This window comes from Corvus brachyrhynchos, unplaced genomic scaffold, assembly GCF_000691975.1.
Source record: "Corvus brachyrhynchos isolate BGI_N302 unplaced genomic scaffold, ASM69197v1 scaffold26, whole genome shotgun sequence".
NCBI classification, from domain to species: Eukaryota; Metazoa; Chordata; class Aves; order Passeriformes; family Corvidae; genus Corvus; species Corvus brachyrhynchos.
This window is the reverse complement of record NW_008239324.1, coordinates 5991098-6014791: the sequence shown is the minus strand read 5'-3', so window position 1 is coordinate 6014791 and position 23694 is coordinate 5991098. Positions and strand designations below refer to the sequence as shown.

General features: G+C 46.0%; 1 protein-coding gene across 1 annotated transcript in view; it reads left to right on the top strand.

The window, feature by feature from the left end:
• The first annotated feature begins 24 nt into the window (after nucleotides 1–24).
• The window catches only part of CFDP1 (craniofacial development protein 1), a 60469-nt gene continuing 36799 nt past the window's right edge, over nucleotides 25–23694 (top strand). The window contains exons 1-4 of the mRNA XM_017740816.1: nucleotides 25–42; nucleotides 653–940; nucleotides 2696–2796; nucleotides 14885–14989. Of these exons, the coding sequence (XP_017596305.1) occupies nucleotides 25–42; nucleotides 653–940; nucleotides 2696–2796; nucleotides 14885–14989 (512 nt within the window). The remainder of the gene's footprint in view (nucleotides 43–652; nucleotides 941–2695; nucleotides 2797–14884; nucleotides 14990–23694) is intronic.

Here is a 23694-nt window from a genome sequence, read left to right as displayed (position 1 = left end):
CGCTGAGGGGCGGAGGAACGGGAAATGCTGCTCTGCGTTCCGGTTGGTGGCAAGAGCAGAGAACCTCGGCCCCGATAGACATCGTGCCTGAAAACCCTCCCCAGCAGGAGTTGTTTATGTTAGCCTTTTTAAGTGCAAAGCACGCATATACGGGGGTTTCTCCCCTTGTTATAAATATATATATACTTTAGTTGAGGTTGGTTTCTATCTAGCCCAAGTTCTCCTCTCCTCTTGGTTCCTGAATTATCCCAGAACCACAGGACCCTGGAATGGTTTGGGTTGGAAGGGACTTTAAATACTACTTTGTTCCACCCCCCTGCCATGGGCAGGGACACCTCCCACTAGACCAGGTTGTTCAGAGCTCCATCCAACCTGGCCTTGAACACTTCCAGGGATGGAGCAGCCACAGCTTCCCTGGCCAACCTGTGCCAGTGTTTCAGCACATTATATACTCACAGAAACGCATGCAAACGGGCCAGTTCACTTCAGGGGCACTGCCTGCATCAGTCCCGTTGTATTTTCTGGGCATCATCTCTTGATAAAATTTATACACCCCCCAAGGTTAAGAGAGAACCTCCCAGATTGAATGTGTTAGTAAAAATATGAAATATTGTGTTCCTTTGCCCAAGCTTACAGTTTGGCTCTGTTGCAGCAGTGTTGCAGCAGCTCCATATACATTTTTTCTTCTTTTTTGGCATCTGCTTTCAGGAAGAGGAAGAAAGGCGGTCTCTTGCTAGAGCCAGATGAGAAAGAGGAAGAAAAGGCCCAGCAGAATGGAGAGGAGCAGAAAGAGGAGGAAGTGGATAATGTAGAACAAGTAGAAAGAAGCAGAGAAGAAGAAGAAAAAAAGAAGGAGGATGCTCTTTGGGCCAGTTTCCTCAGTGATGTAGGACAGAAACCCAAAGCAGCAGCTGCCACACAAGTGACACAAATCAAGAAGGTAACAGGAGCCTGGGCATGCACAGGGAGCGTGGGAAGGGTCTGAAGGTTTAGCGCATACAGCCTTGGTTTTGGCTAGTATCAGGGCTGGCAAGAGGCTGGGGTTGCCCATGCCCCCTCTGCTTTGTAAGACTAGCATCCCCTGTTGGACCAGACTGCAAGGTGCTGGTTTCCTTCCAGATGGGGAGGTCTGTGATCTGGTGCTGCTGCTTTTGGAACTGTTTCGTCAGCATCTCAGTGTCCCACACAGCCCTTTTGGCTTCCCTCGCTGGTCCTGGATTCCTCCTGTGACACAGGAATGATGAGCTTTGGTCTGAGTTGTGCTTGTGGGCACAGGTCTCCCCGAGGCTTGTGCCTTCCCTGATGCTTAAAAGAAAAAAAAAAGGGAGGCTGTGTGTGTGTGTTGGAATGGAGAAACAAGAGAGAGGTGTGTGCTGACATCTCCATGCCTCCATCCTCGTGCTGTGAGGGGGTCTGAAAGGTGCTGCATGTTGCATGTTTGTAGCAAGATTGAATCTGGCTTTCTTGTGTCCTCTGTAAGCCCCGGTAAGGTGCTCTCAGTGTGCAAAGGTTTTTCTGGAGAGAGAATTCTCTGTGTGGGAGCTATTTAAAGGGATTTGGTTCTCTGTAAAACTAAGTGCACGTGTTTGCCTGACAAAGCCTTTCACGCTTAAGGTGGTAGGAGTGAAGCAAGTACCACAGCTGAGCCTCTGTTGCTAGAATTTTCAGTGTGGGTTTTTTTAAATGGTCAGCCAAAAAAAAAAAGTCTGGAGTCTGCCTGGTGAGTACAGCTCCGACTGTGTGAAGCTTCTTTCTATGACTGTTGGAAGGCAGAGCAAGTATACTTGTCTAATATTTGATTGCAACTCCTGGAAGAAGAGTCCTTTCATCTTAGCCCTCCTGCTTCTCCTTATTACTGACTGAGCAGCTGGGGTGGTTACTTGTAGAGTCAGAGGGAAGAAGAGAGTCAACATTTCTTCTGAGCAATCTACTTTTATGGGCAGGTTGCTGAAATGTGAGATGTCTTTGAAAGTTCCTCCATAGCCTGGAATAATTCATGGAGACGTCCAGTTCATCTGTTCTCTTTGTGAACTTCTTAAGTTGGGCTTGCATTGCCTGCTTGAAGATCTCTGTGGTCTGTGGTTGATTTAGAGCAAGAATTTGAGGGTTTTTTTGGTAACTTACAGACTTGGAGGTTTTTATGTATGCTTTTAGCAGCTGTAGCTGTGACTGAGTAAATTAAGAGACATTGTTGACAAATTGCTTAAAAAAGATTTTTCCCTCTCAAATAAGAGATGTTACTGACAAGTAGGGAGATCAGCATTTTTCTGCTGATGAGTAGTGTTCTTCTCTATTCTTGAGTAAAAATAAACATACTTTTGTGGAATTCACCTTGGCAGCTTTGCTGCTTGGTGGTGCTTAGTTTGGGAGAACCAAGTCTCCAGGCTTTTGCTTGCTTTCTGAACCACTGCAGTGTATTCTTGTTCCTTCCTACATTTATTACAATTTCACTTCTTGCTTTGAATTTGTTTTGATCCTAGAGTTTCAGTGAGAGTCTGGAACCAAAATGGGGAATTTTATTCTGGTGGAAGGGGTATTTATTTCCTTTTTCTTGTCTGTGGGTGACTTGCTTTGAGCACCATTCTAAACTGCAGTGCTATGCAAGATCTGTGTTGGGCCCTTAGCCCTTTGGAATGATAATTTGGCTTGGCTCCACAAATGCATTCTTTTGCTTTCTCCTTCATGTATTTTGTAGGCTGAAGAAGAGAAGAGTGGGAATAAGCCTCAGGAGAAGCCAAAAGATTCAGGAAAAGTGACAATCACCAAAACGTTCGATTTTGCTGGTGAGGAAGTCAAGTAAGTTCGCAGATGTGATATGTCCATTGTGGGCACAGTGCAAACTGGGTACTGCAGTGCTGGGGGCAGGCTGGAGCTGGGCTATGGAGCACAGTGGGTCTTCTCTTTCCTTTACACTGTTTTTTTACAGACCGAAAATGAGGCCAAGATTTTCCTGCCTGAGCTGCAGAGTATCCTTATATGCAGACCTCAGGCTTTGTTCAAATTCAAAACATTTGTAAATGTAATTCAAATTCACTTAGGCTTCCCCATCTGGCCAGTGTTTATAATGGTTGGCAGAGCTCCCTGGTGGCACTGTCACTGGGAAGGTTGAGACAAGGAAGGAAGCACACCTGGTCCCACAGGGATGAGGGTAACACATTTTATTCCTTTAGGCTAGTCCAAGTTCTGTGCTGGGGGCAGGATATTGGCTGGCACTTTCCCTGGTGATGTTCAGAATCCACGACAAAGATATGCAGGCAGTAAGAAATGTTTGGTTGAGCAGACTAACAGCTGAATACTTTTGCCTCTGAAACGGCTGCAGCAAAGGGGATGGGCTGGGTAAAATCATGCTTTAGGCTGAGTTTGGCTTACAAGAGGCCTCTCAGGCTGTGCTGCAAGAAGGGCCGTGTGTTTTATAAATGTGTAGGACCAGAACTGAGGGGCCTTGGTGAACCCACTTGAAATCTGACTGCCCTGTGACCTGCTGGTTCTTATCATGGGGGATTTTATTTATATGTAGCAGTAAACCCGTTTTGTCAGACTTACTTGGCCTGTTTTGTGTGACAGCAGAGGGCAGCAGTTCCCAGCAGTAACACTCGCCCTGCCTAAATCTGGAGGAGGAGGCAGAGCTGGGGCTTCTGCTGCTCTTGCTTTTCATGTGAGCACTGCTGCCTGAGCTGTTCGAAAAATCTGAGGAGAGCTGTGAGCCATAGCAGGAACTTTGCTACTTCCCTGGGCAAGCCAGACTGTATGAATACCTTTCATTCACTTCATTCACTGTCCTTTGAAACGTTGGTTACCTTATGTGAACAGAAGTTGTTCAGGGCTCCTAATATACTGATTTTATGCTTTTGACACCAGTATCTTACCTGTAGTTTCTTACGAGCGACAACTAAGAAAAAGACATGTTGTCTTGCACCAGTTGCTTTTCTAGTGTCCTTCGTACTGCTTGGTGCTTACTGTTTCCCTTGGGCAACTGCAGAGGAATCACTAGAAATTTCTACCAATTTCTGATGGAATAGGCAACAGCTGGGCCCTGCATACACCAAGGCTAATGCATATTTTGTTTACAGCAGTTATTGTGTCAATAGGTTACAGAGCCAGCAATAGAAGGTTTGCAGTGAGGTCTGGAGCACCGTTTTCTGCTGGTACCAGAGTTACAACAAAGTCATGTTCCTTAGCTCTTTGATAACAGAGAAATCCTTCAATGTTTTTTGCCCCTTGATTTTTGTGATATGCGAAGCTGATGCTTTTGTGTTGTTTGCTACATCTTGCTTCTTTAAATGGGTGACACTGTTAGCTGTGTGTAGGGTACAAGGGGTACTTGCTACTCACAGCTGCTGGTACTTTCCCCTAATGGCAGTAGGTGAGGCCCAGAGGGCTGCTTTTTCTTCAGAATAGCAGGAGGTTGTCTTTGCACCACTCCAACGTCTGCAAATGCTCTGAATACCAAACACTGTCTTCCTTGCCTGGGGAAGCAGCTGGCAAATCATTGGTTATAAAAGGCCAACACACGGTAGTTGTGTGTGCATGCATTTCTGGACTGAAGGAACTGAAATGAGAGCTGTCTCTGTTGCTTTCCTTTCTAAATGGTTTGAGGCTACTGTTGAGTGTTGCTCTTTTGAAAGCTTGAGAAGAATTTAGATCAGTATTTAAGCAGTAAAAGATTCAGGGCACAAATTTTCACAGTCTGTTCCCTGACGCTCTTAAAAGAAGATCATTTAGCCCTAATCTCCTGTTGCAGAACAATTTATTTTCTCCTGTAAGAAGATGGTATGATTTTTCTTGCCTGATTGGAGTAGCAGAAGTGGCTTGAAAGTGATCTCCAGCTACAGGGCTATACTGGAATAGTAAAGGGCCTTCATGTTGTCAACCCCCCTGTAGGTTTTTGCTGCACTTAATGTCTGTTTTGATGAGTACGTTCTTGTATCAGTTGCTAATGCTGAACTTCAGCTTCAGAGTGTAAAAATTAACAATTACCAAATGAAGATTTTAATTTAGTGGCTCTTAATTTTTTAGAAAATACATTATATACATTTGCCTTGTGAAACTAAAGCTGTTGAATCCCGGAACTAGAAAGAATCTTAAACTGATTGCAGTGCTTTCTAGTTGAAACTTTTTCGTCTGCTTTTCTTGCCTCCCTCATGTTAAATAGATTAGGAGCAGCAGGTGACTGTCACCCAAATGGCTGTAATTGTGGGCAGCCAGAGCAATTTGCAAAGGCAGTTCAGCATCTAAATGGAAGTTCAAGCCATTTCTCCCTGGCAGAAGAGATTGAAGCTCCTTTGAAGCCTCTGGTTTATGAACTTGCCTCACAATGCAGGACGTGTGTTTGCATTAATAGGGAATTGCATCCCTAGTGCCAGGGTTTAACTGTTGCGATTTGTAATTGCTTGTTTTCTCTTTGGCACTCCAAAAGGGTTTGGTCCTTGGCTTTCTTTAAATCTTTGTTGTGCTCAGTGCATCAAAATGGTTCTTCTGTGCTCTTTCCATGAAAGTGAACTTTGTGTCTAGCTGGGACTGCAGCAGAGTGGAGCTCACATACATGGAGCTGGTCCAGCCCTGTGGTGTCAGTGTGACAACATGTGAGGGAAGAGCAGAGTCAGGTTATTGATTGCTATCAAGAATCGATTTTACTTTGAAACATCTTCTCTTCCTTAAATTGGCTTGTGGAAGGCAAAACTAAGTTCAAAGGAGTAATGGCTTGGGTGTTAGTTCAGGAATGGGAGGCCTGTGTTCAGCACCCTGCTTCGTTCATGCACTGCAGATTCCAAGTAAAGGACTGCAGACTAGAAGCCTTGTATTTCTGTGCACATGCTTTGTTTGTGTGGTTTAGAGCCAGAGCTTTACACAGGTTGTTCTTGTGGTCAGAATGCTCTCTTGGTACTGCCAGGTTGCTGTGCTGTACTGATGGTCCTGTATTGTGCCGGCAGAGCAGTGGCTTGTGCTGCTTCAGTGACTCGGCTGCTTCCCCGTGTGCATGAACCAAGCAGCCAAAGCAAAGCCGTAGTAGGGCTCCATTCTCCATCTGTCAATGGGGAGAGCCCTGCTCTTTTCCTGAAATCTGGCAAGGTGTTCCTGTCACAGCTCTTTTTACTTTCTCACAAGGATAGGTGGGGTCCACACTGAGCTGGTGCATTGCATGGGGCAAATCAAAGTAGGAAGGGCCAGTGCCAAACAAGCAGTGTCACACTGAGTGTGTGACTTGCTGCTGGACACAAGGAATACTTAAAGTTCATATGGTTCTGTAGAAAGAGATCAGCAAACTCATGTCAGAACAGTTTGTTGAGCTGTTCTATGTGAGACATGAACTCCCAGCTCTGGATAAGGGCTCCCTGCTGTTGACTTGTGTAGGAGACCACATTTGTGACTTAGAATAGCCTCTGGGTTGCTGCTTTAGGACTGCTTTTATTTGTGTGACCACTGTGCTCTGAGGAAACAAGCTGTGCTGGTACACATGCTGAGCAGAGTTGAGTGGCAGCTTGTATTCCAGGTCAGGGAGCATGATGGTTCACCATGCAGCTATTACATCTTGAAAATGCTAAAGAAGTACATAAGGTATCTGATTTATAACCAAATAGTTATAAGATTAAATCACTGTAGTAATTACTGGGGTTTGTACTGGCTGAAGTTGATACTTCATCTGCCACAGTTAAAGTATGGGGTGAAAAAGAACCTGATTTTCACCTGTTACTGTTTGTAAGTGATTATCATCCAGGATGTGCCTGGAAAAAACCTCATTGTTCATTCTGTGTTGCTGCTTCACAAGTTTTCAGCCTACATCAAGGATTCAAGAAAGATTATTCAGAGGAGATTGTTTTCCAGTTGAAATTCAAGGACCTTAAACTGGACCTTAAGTTGAGGGGTTTAGTGGTGAAGTTCATGACTTTTGGAGCAGAAGAAGCAAAGGTGAAGGGAGGTGGCCGAGGGCAGGTTCTTGTCAGGAGGCTTGCCTGTGCTAACGAAAGCCCTTTCTTGGCCCGTACCCCAAGTCTCTGTACAAGAATGCCATTGACGATGGGAATTGTGCAGGCACAGCTACAGGCCATGGACGGAGTTTCTTTTTTTTGTGTCCTGTGGAGTCATTGAGGTTTAACTTAGGCCTCATTGGGTGAGGTGGTGGGTCCTGAGCCCAGTCGGAGGTGTTGTCTGGGTGGCTGAGCTCTTCACCTTGGGTGAACTCCTCAGTAGAGTTGCACAGAGCTGGTGAAGGACTGATTTATTCCCTTGCAGCAAGAAGTGCTGACCTCAGAGTGGAAGTGAGGTTATAATTCAGTTCTGTGCAGCTGTACAGTACTGCTGCTTTGGGATTTCTTGATGCTGCCTCTCCTTACTGAAATATTGATTTTGTGTTATTAATTTTAGCTCACCTGTGTGCTTGTTGAATGGACAGCTATGTCCTAGAGTGCTCGCTGTTTTAACTCTGGATCTGCTGTCCTCTTCCAGAGCTTCAACCACTTGATCCCAGACCCTTTTTAGGAGATAGTATGTGGAAGGGGCTGCAGGAGAAACAGATCACACATCTGAGAACAGCCTGAGCTTTCCACAGTCCTTGCTCAGGCTCTGATTCCTTATCAGTGGCTGTGATGTCCTCTCTGCTCCTTACATGACTAGTAAGACCAACCAAATGTGACAAAGTTGGCAAACAAAGGGTGCGTTAGCCAAGGAGTTTGGGAGACTGTCACCTGTTTTGTTGCTTTGCTTTGAAGACAGTTAAGGTGCAATAAGCAGCAATAGCAGCTGCTTCTGCTTCTTCCTGGAAAACAAGAAGAGTGGAAGAAAAATCCTGACGCTGATAATGTATTTCAAGGGGAATGGGTAAAAAGAGCAGGGAATCTACTCCCACAATTCTCAAGATTTAGAGCTGGCACAGAGAGCAATTTTAAAAATGTGTAATGGTCCATCTGTGTTCTTGCTCTGTGGTCTGAGCATGGCCCAGTCATACTCGTCAGGCTAACGAGCAGTGAGAGAGCATGTAACACCAATAACTCTCTCCTTATCTTGTGATGCTTTTCAGGGATCTCGGTGGATGAATCAATGCAAGGGGTTGGCAGCATGATCACACTTCTTGCTGGGTGTGAATCTTGGTCATTTGTTTTGTGCTCATGGGGTTTTGAGCAATGCTGAGTGAAGCACAGTGGCTTTTAAAATCAGGAGAAAGATCAGGAGTTTGGGTGGGGATCTCTTGATGTTGTAGGTGGTGTGGTGCAGTGCACATCAGATCAAGGTTAATGTGCTTGACATCTTCCATATGTGCTTTTTTGAAAAAGCTTTTGCTGTATTGCTTATACCTGTGACTGAGAAGGCAGGTGAGCATTACCAGAATTTGTATCTTGAAGCCTGGTACTTGGAAAGCCCTGCCTTTTTTCCAGGTGGATAGCAAGTGCTACACAGCTTCCACCAGATGAGGTAGATGGGTGTTGCCAGGCTAGATATGGAAGACAATGAACTGAACTAATAGGAGCAGAGGAAAAAACCACTCATATTTTGATGTGCTTTTTGCAGTGGCTTTGACTGCAGTGGCAAATAATTGTTAGACAAATTAATTTCAGTGGCCCTTTGAAAAGCCATTCCTTGAGGACTTCTGTTTTGTGTTGCCGACTGGTGGTGCCAGATGTCAGTAGGGTTTTATCCTCAGTCCTCCTTGGCTAAGGTGTTCTAGAGAAATGTGTTCTAGCTGCTTTCTGGTGACATGCCACTTTCTGAAGGAGGCCTGCACAGTGCAAAAACCTTGGCTTTTAAGAGTTTCCCAGAAATTTAATCTGAACAGTATAAGCATGGGGATGATGCTGTGGGACCATAAGACGAATCAAACCATCCAGAATTACATGGGGTGTCAACATGACCACTGTTTAGAGGTGGCAGACTAAAAAGTGGGTGGTTGCTTTTCTACTACCAAGCACCAAAATGCTGATCTTGGCATACTGGAGTGTAGGCAGCAGCCTGTTTCTGCCCTTATGCTGTTGTTTTTCTTAGAGGTCAAAGCATGCCTCAGCTATCCACAGTTTATATTGGCTTTTCCCAATTTAAAAAACAACTATTGATTTTTTTTTTTTTTGGAAGCCAATAAGTGAAAATATGTTACCTTTCAAGAATGACAGGGTCTCGGGGGCACGTTTTGGTAACCTTTTCTCTGTGTGCATCCATTCCCTGATGCTTCAGAATTTCCTTGGGGAATACTAACATTGTATGATGCTGACTGGCACGACCGGCCCAGAGTTGAGGACAGTAAGCGTGAGCAGGAGCTGTGCTGTGTGCTGGTTCACTTGTGAGACATTTGCCTTTCTCAGAGGCAGCTGCAGAAATTGTAACTTCATAAACAGCAAACCTAGCCAGGACTCTAAGCCAGGGCACTTGGTTCTAAAGTAAATCGTTTTATGGTTTGCTTAATGTTCTTGGAGAAGGGGAATGGCCTACTGAGCAGTGTCTAGTCAGGGTTTTTTCATTAGTAGATATGCAAATGAGGCTTCTGCTCAGAGGGACTGTAACTTGCAGTGTTACACAGTAGTGCTACACTCACCAACATGCTCACCCCTGTTGTTTTCCTTTATCTCACCCTGCTTTTGAAACTCCCAAAGTGACTGAGCAGATGCCCACCTGAAGGTCATCTTCGTCTTCTAATGTGGCTTGCTACTTTCAAGGAAATAATTTATGTGTGCTGGTTTCATTTGTGTGGTTTTTGCTGGTAATCACTGTGATAGAAAAGAAGGCTCAGCTGGGATCTCCAGAGTTAGGAGGAGTCTCAAAGCATCTCCAAAAGGATGGATTGACCTCCAGGTTAATTTGGGCATTTCTAGGTCTTTCAAACCTGGGGTGTCTGTGTGCTGCGTTTGGGAACTGGATGACAAACTGTGTTCTCTCATCTCCAGGTTCTTCCATGTGTGTTCTGCCTATGTTCTGTGTAAGTTACTGTGGAAATACTTCAGTAAAAATCACACCCTTCCCCAGCAGAAGACATTGTTTCTTTATCTGACTCTCATGTAGTTTCCTTGGTTTTAAAAATCTGAAAACAGAACATGCTTAGTAACCTATTTAGGTCTCACAGTCTCAATAGCTCTTCTGCTATGAGTATGGGGGTCTTTGGTCCCTCTGTTCGTGCCTTCATCTCAGGGGCCTCAGATGCAGTCCCAGCATTTTGCTGCTTGGCCTGTTGCCCTTGCTTCCAAGCTGCTGCTCATTCCTGACAGCTCCAGGCTCAGAAAAGGGCTTTTGATGTCTGGTGAGATGCTGGCAGAGGCTGCTTTGCAGGCATTGGGCCTGGGGTTTCCCCTGCTGGAAAGTGCAGCTTGCAAGATGCATTTTTTTTTTCCTGTAACTAAGAGATGGTGAAGCAAGAGGGTTTCTGTGTTAGCCTGAAGGGGAGGCAGAGCTGTTTGCTGCTGTACTATCTCATTAACACATTGCAAACTGAGCCAAGCTTAGTCTGGCCTTTCCCCCATGGGGCTGCTTCTGCTTTGTAGTGTGTGTTGGCTCCTGCTATGATCTGTGTAACCTTTGTGTCTAGTATTCATAGCTCTAAGTGAATTTGGAACCCCTGGCTCTTGATACCTATGGTACTCCTTCCTTCAACAGGAGAGACGTCCATGACACCAGTGCTGCGCTGCTTTGTGGGAGTTGGAGTGTTGCAGGGATCTGTCTGGCTTTCAGTGTATTTGGAGGTCATGGTTAACAGGGTCAGGGGACTGTCACACTCACACATGCAGCAGCTCATCTGTTCACTTGGATTGCTCAACTCAGAGGTGTGTTCCCTAATGTGGAGTTAATCCTTTTGAGAGGTACAAATGAAAATATAGGGATGCCTCAAAGATGGACATGCTAATGCATGGTGGGGATTTTGAGGCAGCGCAGTGGAGCTGGCCAAGGGAATAGTTATCCAGAGAAGCAAGAAGAGACCTGGTACTTGGAGGTGCTTAAAACTGGGGTGAATAAAGCTCCAGTCAACATGATAACATGATGAAGGCTTGTGCCCTGGCTCCAGGTCAGCTTCTCCAGAGAGCCATGTTTGACATGCTCTACCTATTGCAAGCCCCAGTGGAAGCTTTGTAACTGGAGCGCTACTTCCCTCTGGATTTAGGGAGCCTCTTGCAGAAGCTGCAAGCAGAGGTCCAAGAGGGGCCTGACAGCTTGGTCATCATCTCAGGAGGCAACACTGTCCATATGTTTTCTTTGCATCTGTCACAGAGTCTTTGTCATACAGGAGATGACGGAAAATCGGTCGTTTCCTTCAAGGCTTACAAGGTTATGCATTATTGATGTTAAAATACCATTCACCTTTGCTTGTTTTCAGGTGAGTTGGTTTGAGATGCAGCCTGGGCTGACTGCTTGGATAGCAGCACACACCTGCTGTGAGGAGCAGCACCAGGCAGGCAGCTTGGCCCTTGCCTGACTCCAGGAGAGCCCTCATCACATTTGATTCTTTTTAGAAACCAGCCAGCAGCTCCTGCCTGTCTAGTCAGCCTACAAAATTATCAGTTATTCCAGCTTGGTCTTGTCTGTGTTGCTTCAGGGAATAGGCTCAGTTTCCCAGGAAACAGCTTCTCCCACCTGGTTTGAAGAGGAATTCTGGTTTTTTTTCTGAAAGGGGGAAAACTGATGTTTTACTTTGAAATTAGAAAAGTGATGGGGGTGTACTAATTTTAGCTCTCTACACCAGCTAATTCAACATAAAATACATGCATATGCAGTGTGCAGGCAGATGTGGTCTGGAGGTTCACTTGTGTGAGGACTTAATTCCCTCCTGGAAAGTGCTGAACCTGTGCTCCAGCATTTTCAGGACCATGCAGGCTGGAGGATCTGGCCCTTGTGCAGTGCATCTGTCTGTGGAAGGCACATGGGACATTGCAGCTGGAGCACAAAAGTCCACCAAAAAATATTCAGAAAAAATACTCTTTGGCTCAAAAGGGATTAGTTTTTTTTAACAAACCCCTGTAGATGAGTATTACTTTCTCCTCAAGTGATCATTCCAGAAGGCTGCAGGACTATTTATTGAGACTAAACACAGATGGGGAATATTGAAATAGGGTAATTAGCCTCATTTTTGTCCCCCTTGGTCTGTGATTCCCCAGAGCTAACAACATTAAGGTAGTGTGGAAAGTTTTATAACTGTGTCAGGTCTAAACTGGGGCAAGTTTCCCAAGTGAGGAGTGTGTCCTGAGTACAAGTGGTAAAGAGCTGGCATTTTCCACAGCTTCTACTCTTGTTTTCCCTTTCTCAGCAGGAAGATCAGTGGAGAGGGTAACTGTGCTGCTGTGAGTAAAGATTTTAACTGTCTTCTCTGCTCTAAGTCCCCTTATACCCAAATACCAACATGTTCTTTCTCAGCCTGATGTGCACCAGGTGTTTTGGTTAGGAGAATGTAGCTGTGTTGAGCCACCTGGGGGTAAATTGGAGGGATTTTGGCACTTAGGATGCATAAGGTTGCTATTACACAGCAGACTACAGGTATTAGCCTGCAAGCCTTCTTGATATGCCTGTTTGTCTTTCACAGCTTGTCCTTATCCTGCCTCCGTTTCCCTTCTGTTCAAAGATGAAGCTCTGCTGATGCACTTCTCCAAGGGCTTGCAGGGCACCTTGCTGCTTGCTGCTGAGCTGGGCACTTTGCTAACACACTGCAGCCTTGGCATCCCTTATGCAAGTTCTGTTTTTGGCCAGCAGGACTGGATTCAGCTGTGCAGTAGTGGAGGCATCTGAGCACCACACTGGGGCAAGTCCTGGGCTGTGGGTGTTGTGTTGTGCCACGGTGTGATGGATTGGGAGCCTCCTCTTCACCCTGGTAGCTCTACACCTGGTGTAAGGGTGCAGCAGACTGGTGTATTAGACTCACTATGCCACTGAACTGAAGCATGAAAATTTGGGTTTAATCCCCTTCTGCAGATTAGCTGGAGCTGTCAGCATAATGCTCATTCCAGCATGTATTCCTCCTTCCTTGTAGCAGTTTATGTGGCTAAAGGCACTGCTGGAAGCAGATCAAACACTTGTTCTTAAATTAATCTGCTACATTTCAGTACTATAAGCACTCTGTGGAACCCCTTCTGGGGCAGCCTTGACAGCAGGTGTTGTCTTCATGTGGTTTGTGCCCAGTGTACATAACTGGGGCCTTTTCCATGCATGTAGGTTGTAGCATTTCAGTTGATAACTGTAAAAGGAAGGGTGATAAGTTCTTCAGTGGAAGTTGGAACTAACATACCCACCACTGGGCACCAAACCAGCAGGCTGGGTGGGTATGGCTATGCCTAAATGCTTGGGTACCACTTTGAGCTTGGTTCAGAGATGAAGGGTCTTAAGAAGGACATCTGTAAGTACTTGAGGCACTTAGTGACCCACTTTCCAGTGTGTTTTCCTTATAATAACTTCTAAATATGGAAGACATTTCTATTTTACAGTTGCACAACACGCTGTACAGTAGCATCATCTGTGCTACCAGGCTCCAGCATGGTCCAAAAAATTAATAACTGTTCTGTGTTTTGGAAGTCTTATTATGCAATTTAATAGCATAGCAGTGTAATGAAATCTCTGCGGTAAAGTGATGAGAGTGAGCAGTTTTGTGTGTGAATTACAGGGGCTGCAAGTGGGCGAGACACTAGCTACTTGTTTTATTGCTGACAATATACTTATTTTCATGTTTATTCCTGGATTACAATGTGTGAATAGCATCTCAATAAACAGTCAGGCAAATAGTTATTTATCAAGTATTTAAAAGTGAGAGGTCTTGTAATTTTCCTTAGTAATGACTGTGATTTCTTCCGACTGGATTAATGACTCCCATTTCTACCCATGAAGAATAAGAATTGTTTTGGTTTCTACATGGAGAGAGTTATTGTCTCCCATAGTGGGAAGCAAGCAGTGATTAGCCTGACTTGTAGCTGGAGAAGATCTCATGACCAGCCAGGCTTTCAGCCTCTCATCAGCATATGCTCTAGACCAGGGATGAACCTGCACACCCTTGCTGGAACAGATGTAGCCAGAGGCCCAGGCTGCAGGAGGGTGAAATGGAGGATTGTTTCTTCTGTGCTGACTGAGCTGTGGGTCAGGCTCTGTGCCCAAAGAGCTGCAGGGCCCTGGAGAGGCTCACAGGCTTGTGCTCCATGGGAGCAAAATTGTTAGCTTGGCAAATCAGGGCAACCTCATTAAGAGCTACTGAGAGCATGAAAAGCGTGTTGCTGGAGGCAGGTCATGGTAAATGAGAGGGTTAAAGTAGCTGGGGTTTTCTAACAATTAATTATTGAGTGGTTTTCTAGAGATTCTTCCTCATGTTTATAATTCATTCCCTGCTGTAGATGCCATATTGATTTATAATTTTTTGAAGTTCAATATTTTGCACCCTCGGGGCCTCAAACAAAAATTAACTAGAAAATGAGAGTAAACTTCTGCATTCTGCCTTGTCAGAGCTTTCTCTCCTGTTCCCCATTCCCAGAGCTGGTTTCCATGCTCTGGTTTGGGTTGCAGATGTTGCCAAGCCTGTGTGCCGTGGGCTGCAAGACGTGGGTGGCAGAAGAGCTGCCTCACTGACCAACAAATGAGAAAATCCAGAGCCCAATTAAGAGCCTGGAATTGCCCACAGTGACCTGAGGAGAGCATTTAGTAGCTGCTAGTGAGACAGGCCTATTTGAATGAATAAGCATTCCAGTTTGTTGGAAGGAAAAAAATCCCCTCCTCCCCCAGCTCTAATCAGCTACTCTTTTCCTTTTTCCTGCCATGAATATAGAGGGTTTGTCACTGGAATGAAATCTTAACAAGATGTCTGTTCTTCAGCTTGCAACTGGTGATCTCTGTGTGGGGGATGTGGGGACTCTTATACCTGTTCTCTGTGTTTCCTTGATGGATCTTTGATTTTACTGTTGAGTACAGCTCTTTCTTACCCTCTGGTTTATCTCTTTTCCTCCAACAGAGTGACTAAAGAAGTGGACTCAAACTCAAAAGAAGCGAAATCTTTTCTGAAGCAGCAAGAGAAACTGCAGTCAGCAGCTCCAGCTTCCTTGCCAACAGTCTCGGGGTGAGTATGGGATTTCCATGCCTGGGTATGGGCCTTTAGTGAGAAAGATGGCACTCAAGCCAATAGTACAGGCTCTGAAGTATTTAATGGGTGTTTGTTTTCTGCAGGGTTTCAGTGGGAGCAAGACTAGGCCTGGAAGGTGTGATGGTTTGGGCTGGAGGGAAGGAACCCGTGAGTTCCAGTGACTCACTTCATAGATTCAGGCTCAAATTTCTTAATCCTCATAAATCATTCCTCCTAGTAAGGAAACAGTGGTTTGAATGTCTTGAGCAGCCTGATGAAACTGCAGGTAGCCAAGGAACATGCCTGAGATTGCCTGCATTCCTTTGACAGGTGCTCCTCAGGGCTGTAAAAAGCCATGTCAGGCTGGGCTGTGGCTTCTTAGAGCCTTTGGGTGAGCATTTGAATGAGAGATGTTTTTGCCTCTTTGATGTTCTCTAATATCATTTTGATGTGGATTTGTCACTTCCTGTTCAAACTCTAACACCTAATTCTGAGATTATCATAATGCTTGTCAAAAGATACAAGGAGGTTGGGTCCCCTGTGCATCTGACATGCCACTCTGGCTCTTGATGAGCTTGGGAGATCACCAGCTTCTTAGGAATAGAGGAGATGCTTCTGTGTTCCAGTGATGATTTTATTTAAGTCAGTTGTTTGCATTTGTATTTGAAAGACATAAGCTGCATATGATTTGATCACACAGAAACAATACCCATCAAATAAATACATTGTCCTTCTCATCTGCTTAGAGCAATTCTCCAGTGTGAGTTAAGGCTGCCTTTCCCAGATATGCTGTTATTCAGCTGCTGCAGCTGGATTGTCACTCATTTTTCCAGCTAAGTGTTGCATAGCTTGTGCTTAGCTCAGGGTGGTGAAAGCATAGTATGTGTGTGTGTGCGTGACCCTTGACAGCTGCTGTTCTCTGAGCTGAATGAAGGCATAGATGAGCATAGTCTTCATGCTCTTGTTCACCCTGCACAAGGGTTTGTCCCTGCAGAGCTCATTAATTGTAACCTAAGTGTTGTGTGTGCAGGGTTTTGTGCTGAAAACTTTCCTTGGGTTGGGCTGGCATTCTTTGTACAGTTTTGGTGGCCAGAGTTTGTTCGAGTGGCAGCTGAAGCTGGGGCAGCTCCTCACCGTGCACACTGCTGGTGGTCCCATGAGGTTTGGCATCCCACTGGGAAAGCTCCAGGGGCTATTCACCTTCCAGTTCTGCAGAGATCAGGCCCAGGGGAGGAGCTGGGTGGCCAGTGGGCCTGTGCAGCCTGGGCATTACCAAGGGGCATGGTTGCCTTTTCTGGAGCTTAGATTGCTCAGGAGTAATAGCCAGAGCCCAGTTAGAGTTAATGTTGCAGATAACTGAAGAATTCACATCAAATACGGAAAAACATGGACTAAAAATGAATATAAGAAATAATGAGTTCAAGGACTTCTTTAACTTTTCTTCAGTGTGATTATTTTGGAAGCAGCTTAATTAGGTCATCGTTCAGCTTGCTGATGTGTGATGTCCTACTGACAGTTGCTTGCCCAGGACATGAGGTGACCTGGCTGTGGAGAGGGCTGGGGAAAAGGCTTGTATGTCTTGGCTTTCTTGAGAACACCAAACCCCGATCCAGCACAGCCCCAAATGCCTTCCCTTTCACAACCTCCTACAGTGCATCCTGGCTTTGCACAGGGATCCTATGGCAGAGGAACAGCAGTGGTGTTTGGGTAGATGTGTGGAACAGCCCAGTTCTTTTGAGGCTTTAGTAGGAGGTTCTCTGGGGCAATCTGGCCAGCATGAGCCCTCTGCTCTGAGAGTGCTCCAGGGAGTCTTGGACTAGTATCCGAGACTGAGCCCTGAGACTGCCAGAAAACATGCTTGCCTTTGGGCTTAGGAAGATACTTCCAGCTGGGAAGCCAGCCAGGGCATTTTCAGGTGAGAAAATTACTAGCAGGCTTGTGGTATTCCTTAAAGCCAGAGGCAAGCCCCTTATGTTAAGCAAATTACAAAGATCAGATTTTAGACTTGAGCCAAGCTGTCCAGACCCTGCTGCTCTGGAGCAAAAAGCCACAAGCCTTGGGGACATGCCAGAGCAGTGCTTGGGGACTGACAGAGCCTGGCATAGCCTGACAGTTCTTTGCAGGTACCTTTTCTCTACTTAAAATAGAAGTTTTTGGGGAGAGGGTACATTTTTCCCTTTTGCATTATGGGAGAGCTCCAGTCTATTGCCACAAGGCAGTGAAAAATGTGATTTTGGGATTCTAGCTGTGCCTATGGACACCCACTGTGCTGTAAGCCATTGTCAGCCCCCAGGAGCTTTGTCAGCTATTTAAAAAAAAAAAAGCCTTGCCCTCTGTGCAGGGAATTTGAGCAACTAAGAGTGGCCTCTCCATCTGGCTTTTCTTTCTTCACCTTGCAAGCAGCATGTATTATTTCTGAATGCAGCCAGCCTACCCTGCATTTATTTAATTTCCCTTCTCTAAACAGACAGAAGTAATCCAGAAAAGCAATGGGCACAAAACCAAACATCCGGCTCCACGTCTCCATGTTACAAACCCTTGCAAACTAACTGGTCCAGGGGAGGGGATGTTTGGGGCTGAAAGTGCATTTCCTGAATGTGTTTTACATCCATACCGGATGTGCTATAAAAAGCTAGATTTGTGCTTGTGAGGGACATGGGGGTGGTTGGAGGAGAATAACTTAAACACTTGGCTGTAATTAAAGCCAGGAGTACAAAACAACCCACCCAGTTCTCTCAGCAGGCTTTGCTAGAAAGGTCATAAGCCCTTGGTTCCCAGGGATGTGATGGTTTCCCAGCCTTCACATTATTCCCATCGTGTCCCCCAGTGACACACAGCTAGGCAGTGTTTGTCAGCAGCAGATACCAGTTTGTTGGAGTGGTTTGGGGTTGTGATACTCTGTTCCAGTTGTTTCTGTTGTGTTCTTGGGTTCTGTTAGGCTCTTGCTGATGCTGTCAGAGGTATCAGATATGGTGAGGGTCCCACTGATCCCTTCTCACTTACTGCCCCAATAAATGGGTGGAAGGCCCCCAGCATCCAAAAAGCCTTAGCCATCCCAGCTAAGCCTTCTTGTCCATGTGTTTTAGGGCTCATTTCTTATCTTTAACCACTGCTTCAGGACCTTTTGGGGAAAGAGGAGCTCCTGGCTGTAAATGAAATGCATGACCTGATGGAGGGATCAGTGGTCATTCTGGTACTCCAAGAGATGTTTTTTGCTCTGTCACCAGGCCAAGCGGGACCTGTGAGCAGGGCCCATCATCTCTGCACTAGTAATCCCATTGTACAACCAGCATTTCATATTCAGAGGATGTTAAAGCAAATGAAATCCTCCAAGCAGCTTACTGCAAAATGGTTCTGTGCTTGTACTTGTGAGACACGACAGGGGGTTGAGCTCCAGGCTGGGAAAGCCCTGCACTGACCCAGGCCTGCAGTGAGAGCAGCTGCGATCTGCCTGTCGGTCCTTGGTGCTTGTCAAAGCACGGCGGCATTGCACGGGGAACAGTGCTGCTGTAGCGGTCCTGACAATGGAAAAAATTTAGTTGGTGGATCTTATTTGAGATTCTCCTCTAGGCAGCTGTTTCTACACAGCCTGAACAGGAGCCAGGAAGAAAAAGAGAGGTTTTTCACTGGCTTTGTTCTTGCTTTTGCTTATTACTGAAACCATTTGTAATTAAATGTGGACTTGCTCACTCAGCCCAGCTGTTGCTTTTCTGTTTGATCCTGCCTGAAATTACAGTGGTGGATGTGTGACCTCCTAGGCCTTTTCATGCCTTGTAGGCTGGTATAAACACAGGGGTACAATTTGCCTTTGAAGCAAGCAGGCACTGTTCCCACAGAGTTCAGGAGGTGCTGTGCTTGCCGACCCCCAGGCTGCGTTGGGACTGCAAGGGTTTGGACCTCAGTACAAGACTCAGCAGGAAAAAGCACTGCGGGAAAGTTCTGACCCTGAGACACATAGTTGCCCTGAACAAAGAAAGCCAGATAAACTCTAGCCTGTTCATGATGGATGCCTTCCTCCCAGAGCCTACAGCAGAGCAGTTCGCATGGACTGACTATTAAATGGTGTGAAAAGCATGGTGGGAGAACCTGGTGCCTGTTTGCAGCATCCTGACATGTTACTGTAATTTCTAAGCCAACCTACCACTCCAGTCTGGCCCCTCCTAGGAACTACTTAACGTCCAAAGCTTTTTCTTGCAAAAGATGCTCTTTCTGCATGAGTTGGCTGGATCACTTTGCTATCATGACCAAAACTAGTTACTTGAGATCATATGTGGACACTGGTGAGACAGGCACAGGCTCTCAGTTTCTGGAATCTTCAGATGATCCAGAGCAAGTGCTGCAGTACATGCATGCCTCCAGGGAGCAATTTCATTTCATAGCAAACCCATGGGCTTTTATTCCTCAGAAAGTAGGAATTTACAGTCTTCAGCTCAGCATCAACTGCAAACAATTATTTAGCTAAAACTCTTGGACATTATTCTTGTACAGGATGAGTTAGAATGCCAATAAAGCAGGTAATCAAGACGTTTGGGGGAACTGGAGGTGGGATTTTTTTCAGTAGTCACTTAAGCCCTTGAATAGTTCTGCTCTTCCTAGTGAATTCAAAGCTTCCCATCTTTCTCTTGCTCTTCCCTTACTGTGCTCCAGAGAGTGCTGTTCTCCCGGACGGAGAGATCCAGCCCCTTGCACCACAGCCAAACGTCTGGGTGTAGTAGCACACGACATACTTTTCTGTGAACATGATGAACCAGCTAGGGGCAATAATACTCTGTGCCCTAGAGCTAGTTTTACTTGTTTCCTATTCATATGGTTTGGTTGTGAAAGATTAAATGTGGCAATAGCTGTTCCAAGGGAATAATTTCTCTTCGGGTCTTAGATCCCATGTTGTTATTATCTTTAATTATTCATTGTTAGTGCCTGTCTTCTGTTTTACATGTATCCACTCCTTGAGTCAATGTGGTAACAAGGTTATGTGAGTTTTTGGAATATCTTGGTTTTATTTGCTAGTGGAACTGAAATTAATTCCTCTGTAGGGATGAGTGTGGAAAGGTGTTTGTATGTGTCAGGAAGGGGAAGTTTGTTTTTGGGAAAAGTGATCTGGTCAGTGTTGAAGTGTTTTCATCAGCCATAGTACGTAAGATGCTGATTGCTGCACACTTGTAAATCATGTGAAACACCTCATCCTCTGAGCATCTGCCTTCCCTCTTGAAGTCAGTGCCAAATGAAATGAGAGCCCGCAGCACTGAGGGTGTCCATCTTGGCCAGTGCACGTTGGCAGCACCGAGGGCACCCGCAGGGCTTGCACAGCCTGGCTGAGGAGCCGAGTCTGGCTGTCTGAGCTGTGAGCCATGGCCACACTGCCATTGGATCCTGTGCTAGGGACCTGACTGCAGCTTATCCAGGGCTGCAGTCACCTCTGAGCCTTAGCTATGGGTGGGTGAGCTCTGCCATTTTTGGACTTTGCCCCTTTTCTAAAAAGTTCTTTCTTTTGAGCTTATGTTAAACCTATTTTGATAAGAAACAGAGCTCTGAGTGTGGGAAGTTTCATACTCGCTCTCCCAGACTCAAAGCAAAACATGCACTTAACATCCTTGTTTTAAACTAGTCTCTCAGGAGCAGTTCTTTCTTTTTCTCAGGCCAAATGAGTCAATGCCTCCTACCCCAGCCTCTGTTTTGCAACAGAAATGAATGAGATTCTTTAGCTCCGTGCTGTGCTTTCCTGTGGCCGTGCTACCACGCGTGTGGTTGCCTTTCTTTGGGCCAATGGCATCTTATTGGAAAGAAGTTTAGCAGTGCCTATACAGCTCCATGCCTTACTCCAGTCCTCTGTCTTGATGTGGCTAAGCTGGATCCCTGGGCTAGACTAAGTGGGATCAGCTGTTTCTTTTTCTAGTCTATCTCAGCTATTTGAGGACTTACTTCTCTAAAGCATCTGTCTTATAAAAGAAAAACAACCCCCCACTAGTCTGAGGCCTTTGATAATTCCCCAATGAAAGTTGTGGGGCAGTTTTCCCTTAGGGCAGTACAGGTTTTATGAGGCTTATTTTCATATGCTTTCATCTCTTGGATCGTGAGCATTTCTCTTTCTCCCTCTGTGAAAATGATTGAGGAAATTAACTGCTAATGGGGAATGAAGCCAGCTGTATTTTTATTCCAGACCCCTTGCAAAGTTGTGAAGGGAAGCCCTAGGATCTTCCCATGTTGGACTTGCTCTGGTTGGAGTGAGAGGTGAGAAGGGCAGCCTTGCTTTATGGATAAAGCCTAGGATTGAAGGTGGATGCTAAGAGCTCCTGTTCCCAGCTGTGCCATGCCTTGGGGGTGTGTCTACCAAGAAGATTTGTTTCCAATTCAGTTTTATTTTGCTTTTATAGTGCTTCTTTGCATATTAACTGAGCTGTACCATGTCCCTTGAGTGTCTCCCCCATACCAGATGCTTGTGTTACATCCTCTTGCTTTCCCACACTTGTGTTCCTCCCTTTTTCTCATGTCAAGGAGCAAGTTCAGCTGAATCATTCTTCATGAAATATGAACCAAGTAAGTAAGGCTGGAGTGGCAGTCAGAGTAGAGTGATGCTCCCTGCTCTCAGGCAGTCCTATTGCCCCAGGCTTTTCACACAGTAGTGGCTTCATTCATGGAAAATCTCATACTAGTGGCCTCATTCATGGAAAATCAGCACACCAGTATTTTCCAGCACATTTGTTAGCCAAAACTTTGATCTGCGTGCTATGTTGTCAGCCTTGTGCAGGACTGTGAGTAGAAAACGAGCATGCTCAGGCTGGCTGGATTGATATCAAGATGTGAAGTCAAGCAATTAGGGTTGGTTACCAACTAAAATGCCAGCTTTCTCCCTTCCTGCCTGAGAGGAGGTGTTGGTGTGACTCTGAACTCTTGAAGGGTGCTTGGTCTCTCTTCAGAGCTGCAACCTCCTCAGCTGGCACCGGTCTCTGCCACTGCTCTTTTGTTTGATTCCAGAAAAAGACCAGCAGAGGCTGAGCAAGTGTCTGCCTGGCCCATGGGGATTTCCTCTGCCATGAGGATGGTTAGGATGGCTGGGATTCACTTCAGCTGTTGCTGTCCTGGTGTGGGGGTGGCAGAGCCCCCCATTTTTTGCACTGCTCTTATTCCTGCAGAAACTCTGAGCCTCAAGTGAACTGGTACACAGTCTGAGCTGAAAGGGCACCTTAAACAAGCTCCAGTCTGTCTCAGGCTCTCCAGGGTGCTCTAATCCAGTCTGCCAAGCCATGGAGTACTTTGTTTCCCTATCCAAGGAGTTTCAAAGCCTTACTAATGTGTTGGGTTACAGCCCAGTCGTCTTTGCCCCGGAGCCCTTGCCGTTGTGCTTTTCAGAGCACGCGTGGTCCTTGAGGCAGTTGCTGTACAGAGGGACCCTCTGCAGAGGCAGATAACCAGTGTTGTGTTGGCAGCAGATGTCCCTCCGGGTGTGCAAGGACATGTGTGACATGCTCTTGTACCCGCTGAGGCAGGGAGGGGAGGGAACAGATTTATTTGACATTTCTGTTGGAGACCACTCCTTTTTTCTGGGAATCCCAGGGGAAGATGTATTTTGTGCCATCTCTTCTCATAGCATCTACTATTGATTCTTGCCCATGAGGGTGGTGAGGCCTTGGCACTGGCTGCCCAGAGAAGCTGTGGCTGCCCCATCCCTGGGAGTGTTCATGGCCGGGTTGGATGGGGCTTGGAGCAACCTGGTCTAGTGGAAGGTGTCCCTGCCCATGGCAGGGGGGTGGAATGAGATGATCCTTTTAAGATCCCTTCCAACCCAAACCATTCTGGGATTCTACGATTATCAGCAAATAATAGAGGATATATATGAGTCTGATCTGACCTTGTGCAAAAGCTTTGATACCCTTTCAAGAGCTCATACTTCAGTGCTGTTACTAAAAGCCTCCAGGCAGCCAGTGGACAATAGTGATGCCTGTTCATCACCCGACTGCCTGGCTGGAGAACAATGATGGCATTTCTTGGAGTAACAAGTCCTGGGCATGTGCAGGGTTGGATTGTAACACTTTTTTTTTTCCCCCCTTAAGCTGCAGGCTTGAGAGCAGCAGGTCTGGTTGCAGCACCCATGAATGCAAGTAAGAGGAAACTTGCACCTCTTGGAAAATACTGAAAGAAAGCAAATGTCTGTTTTTTAGATGCTTGCCTGCTTTGCCTTGAGGTTGAGTATGTGTATGCTGTGTGTCACCAGAATGTGTTTGCTATTCAGAGGTCAGTTCAGATTCTTGTTTAGCAGCAAGGAGGGGGTTAAAGAGAACCCGTGAAAGCTGGCTGATTGCTGCTCATGGCTTTCATAATGCAAAGCCTGTGGGAATTCAGCCGGCTTGGGCTTCATCTCCTCCCACCCCCACCCCTCTGCTAGAGGCAGGATAACCTTCCTGCCTCCTCTGGAGCTGTGTCCCTGCCAGTATGGCTTGCACAGGGAAACTGCAAAAACCCAGCAGAGGTGTAAGCGTGTGAAAGATGAGATTATTAAACTTTTTTGGGAGAACACTGAAAGAGTCATTTTCCAGCATGGTCGTTTCCTTATACTGTGACTGGGATGCAGCATGTCTGTCTCTTCATCTGTGACCTGCATATTTCCCATTGCAGGGAGGCTGAGGAAGCAGCTGGTATATGAGATATCTCTAACTCTCTGGAGACTGGAATGCGGGGATGTCCTTGGCTTTGCCGTAGGTTCTGGA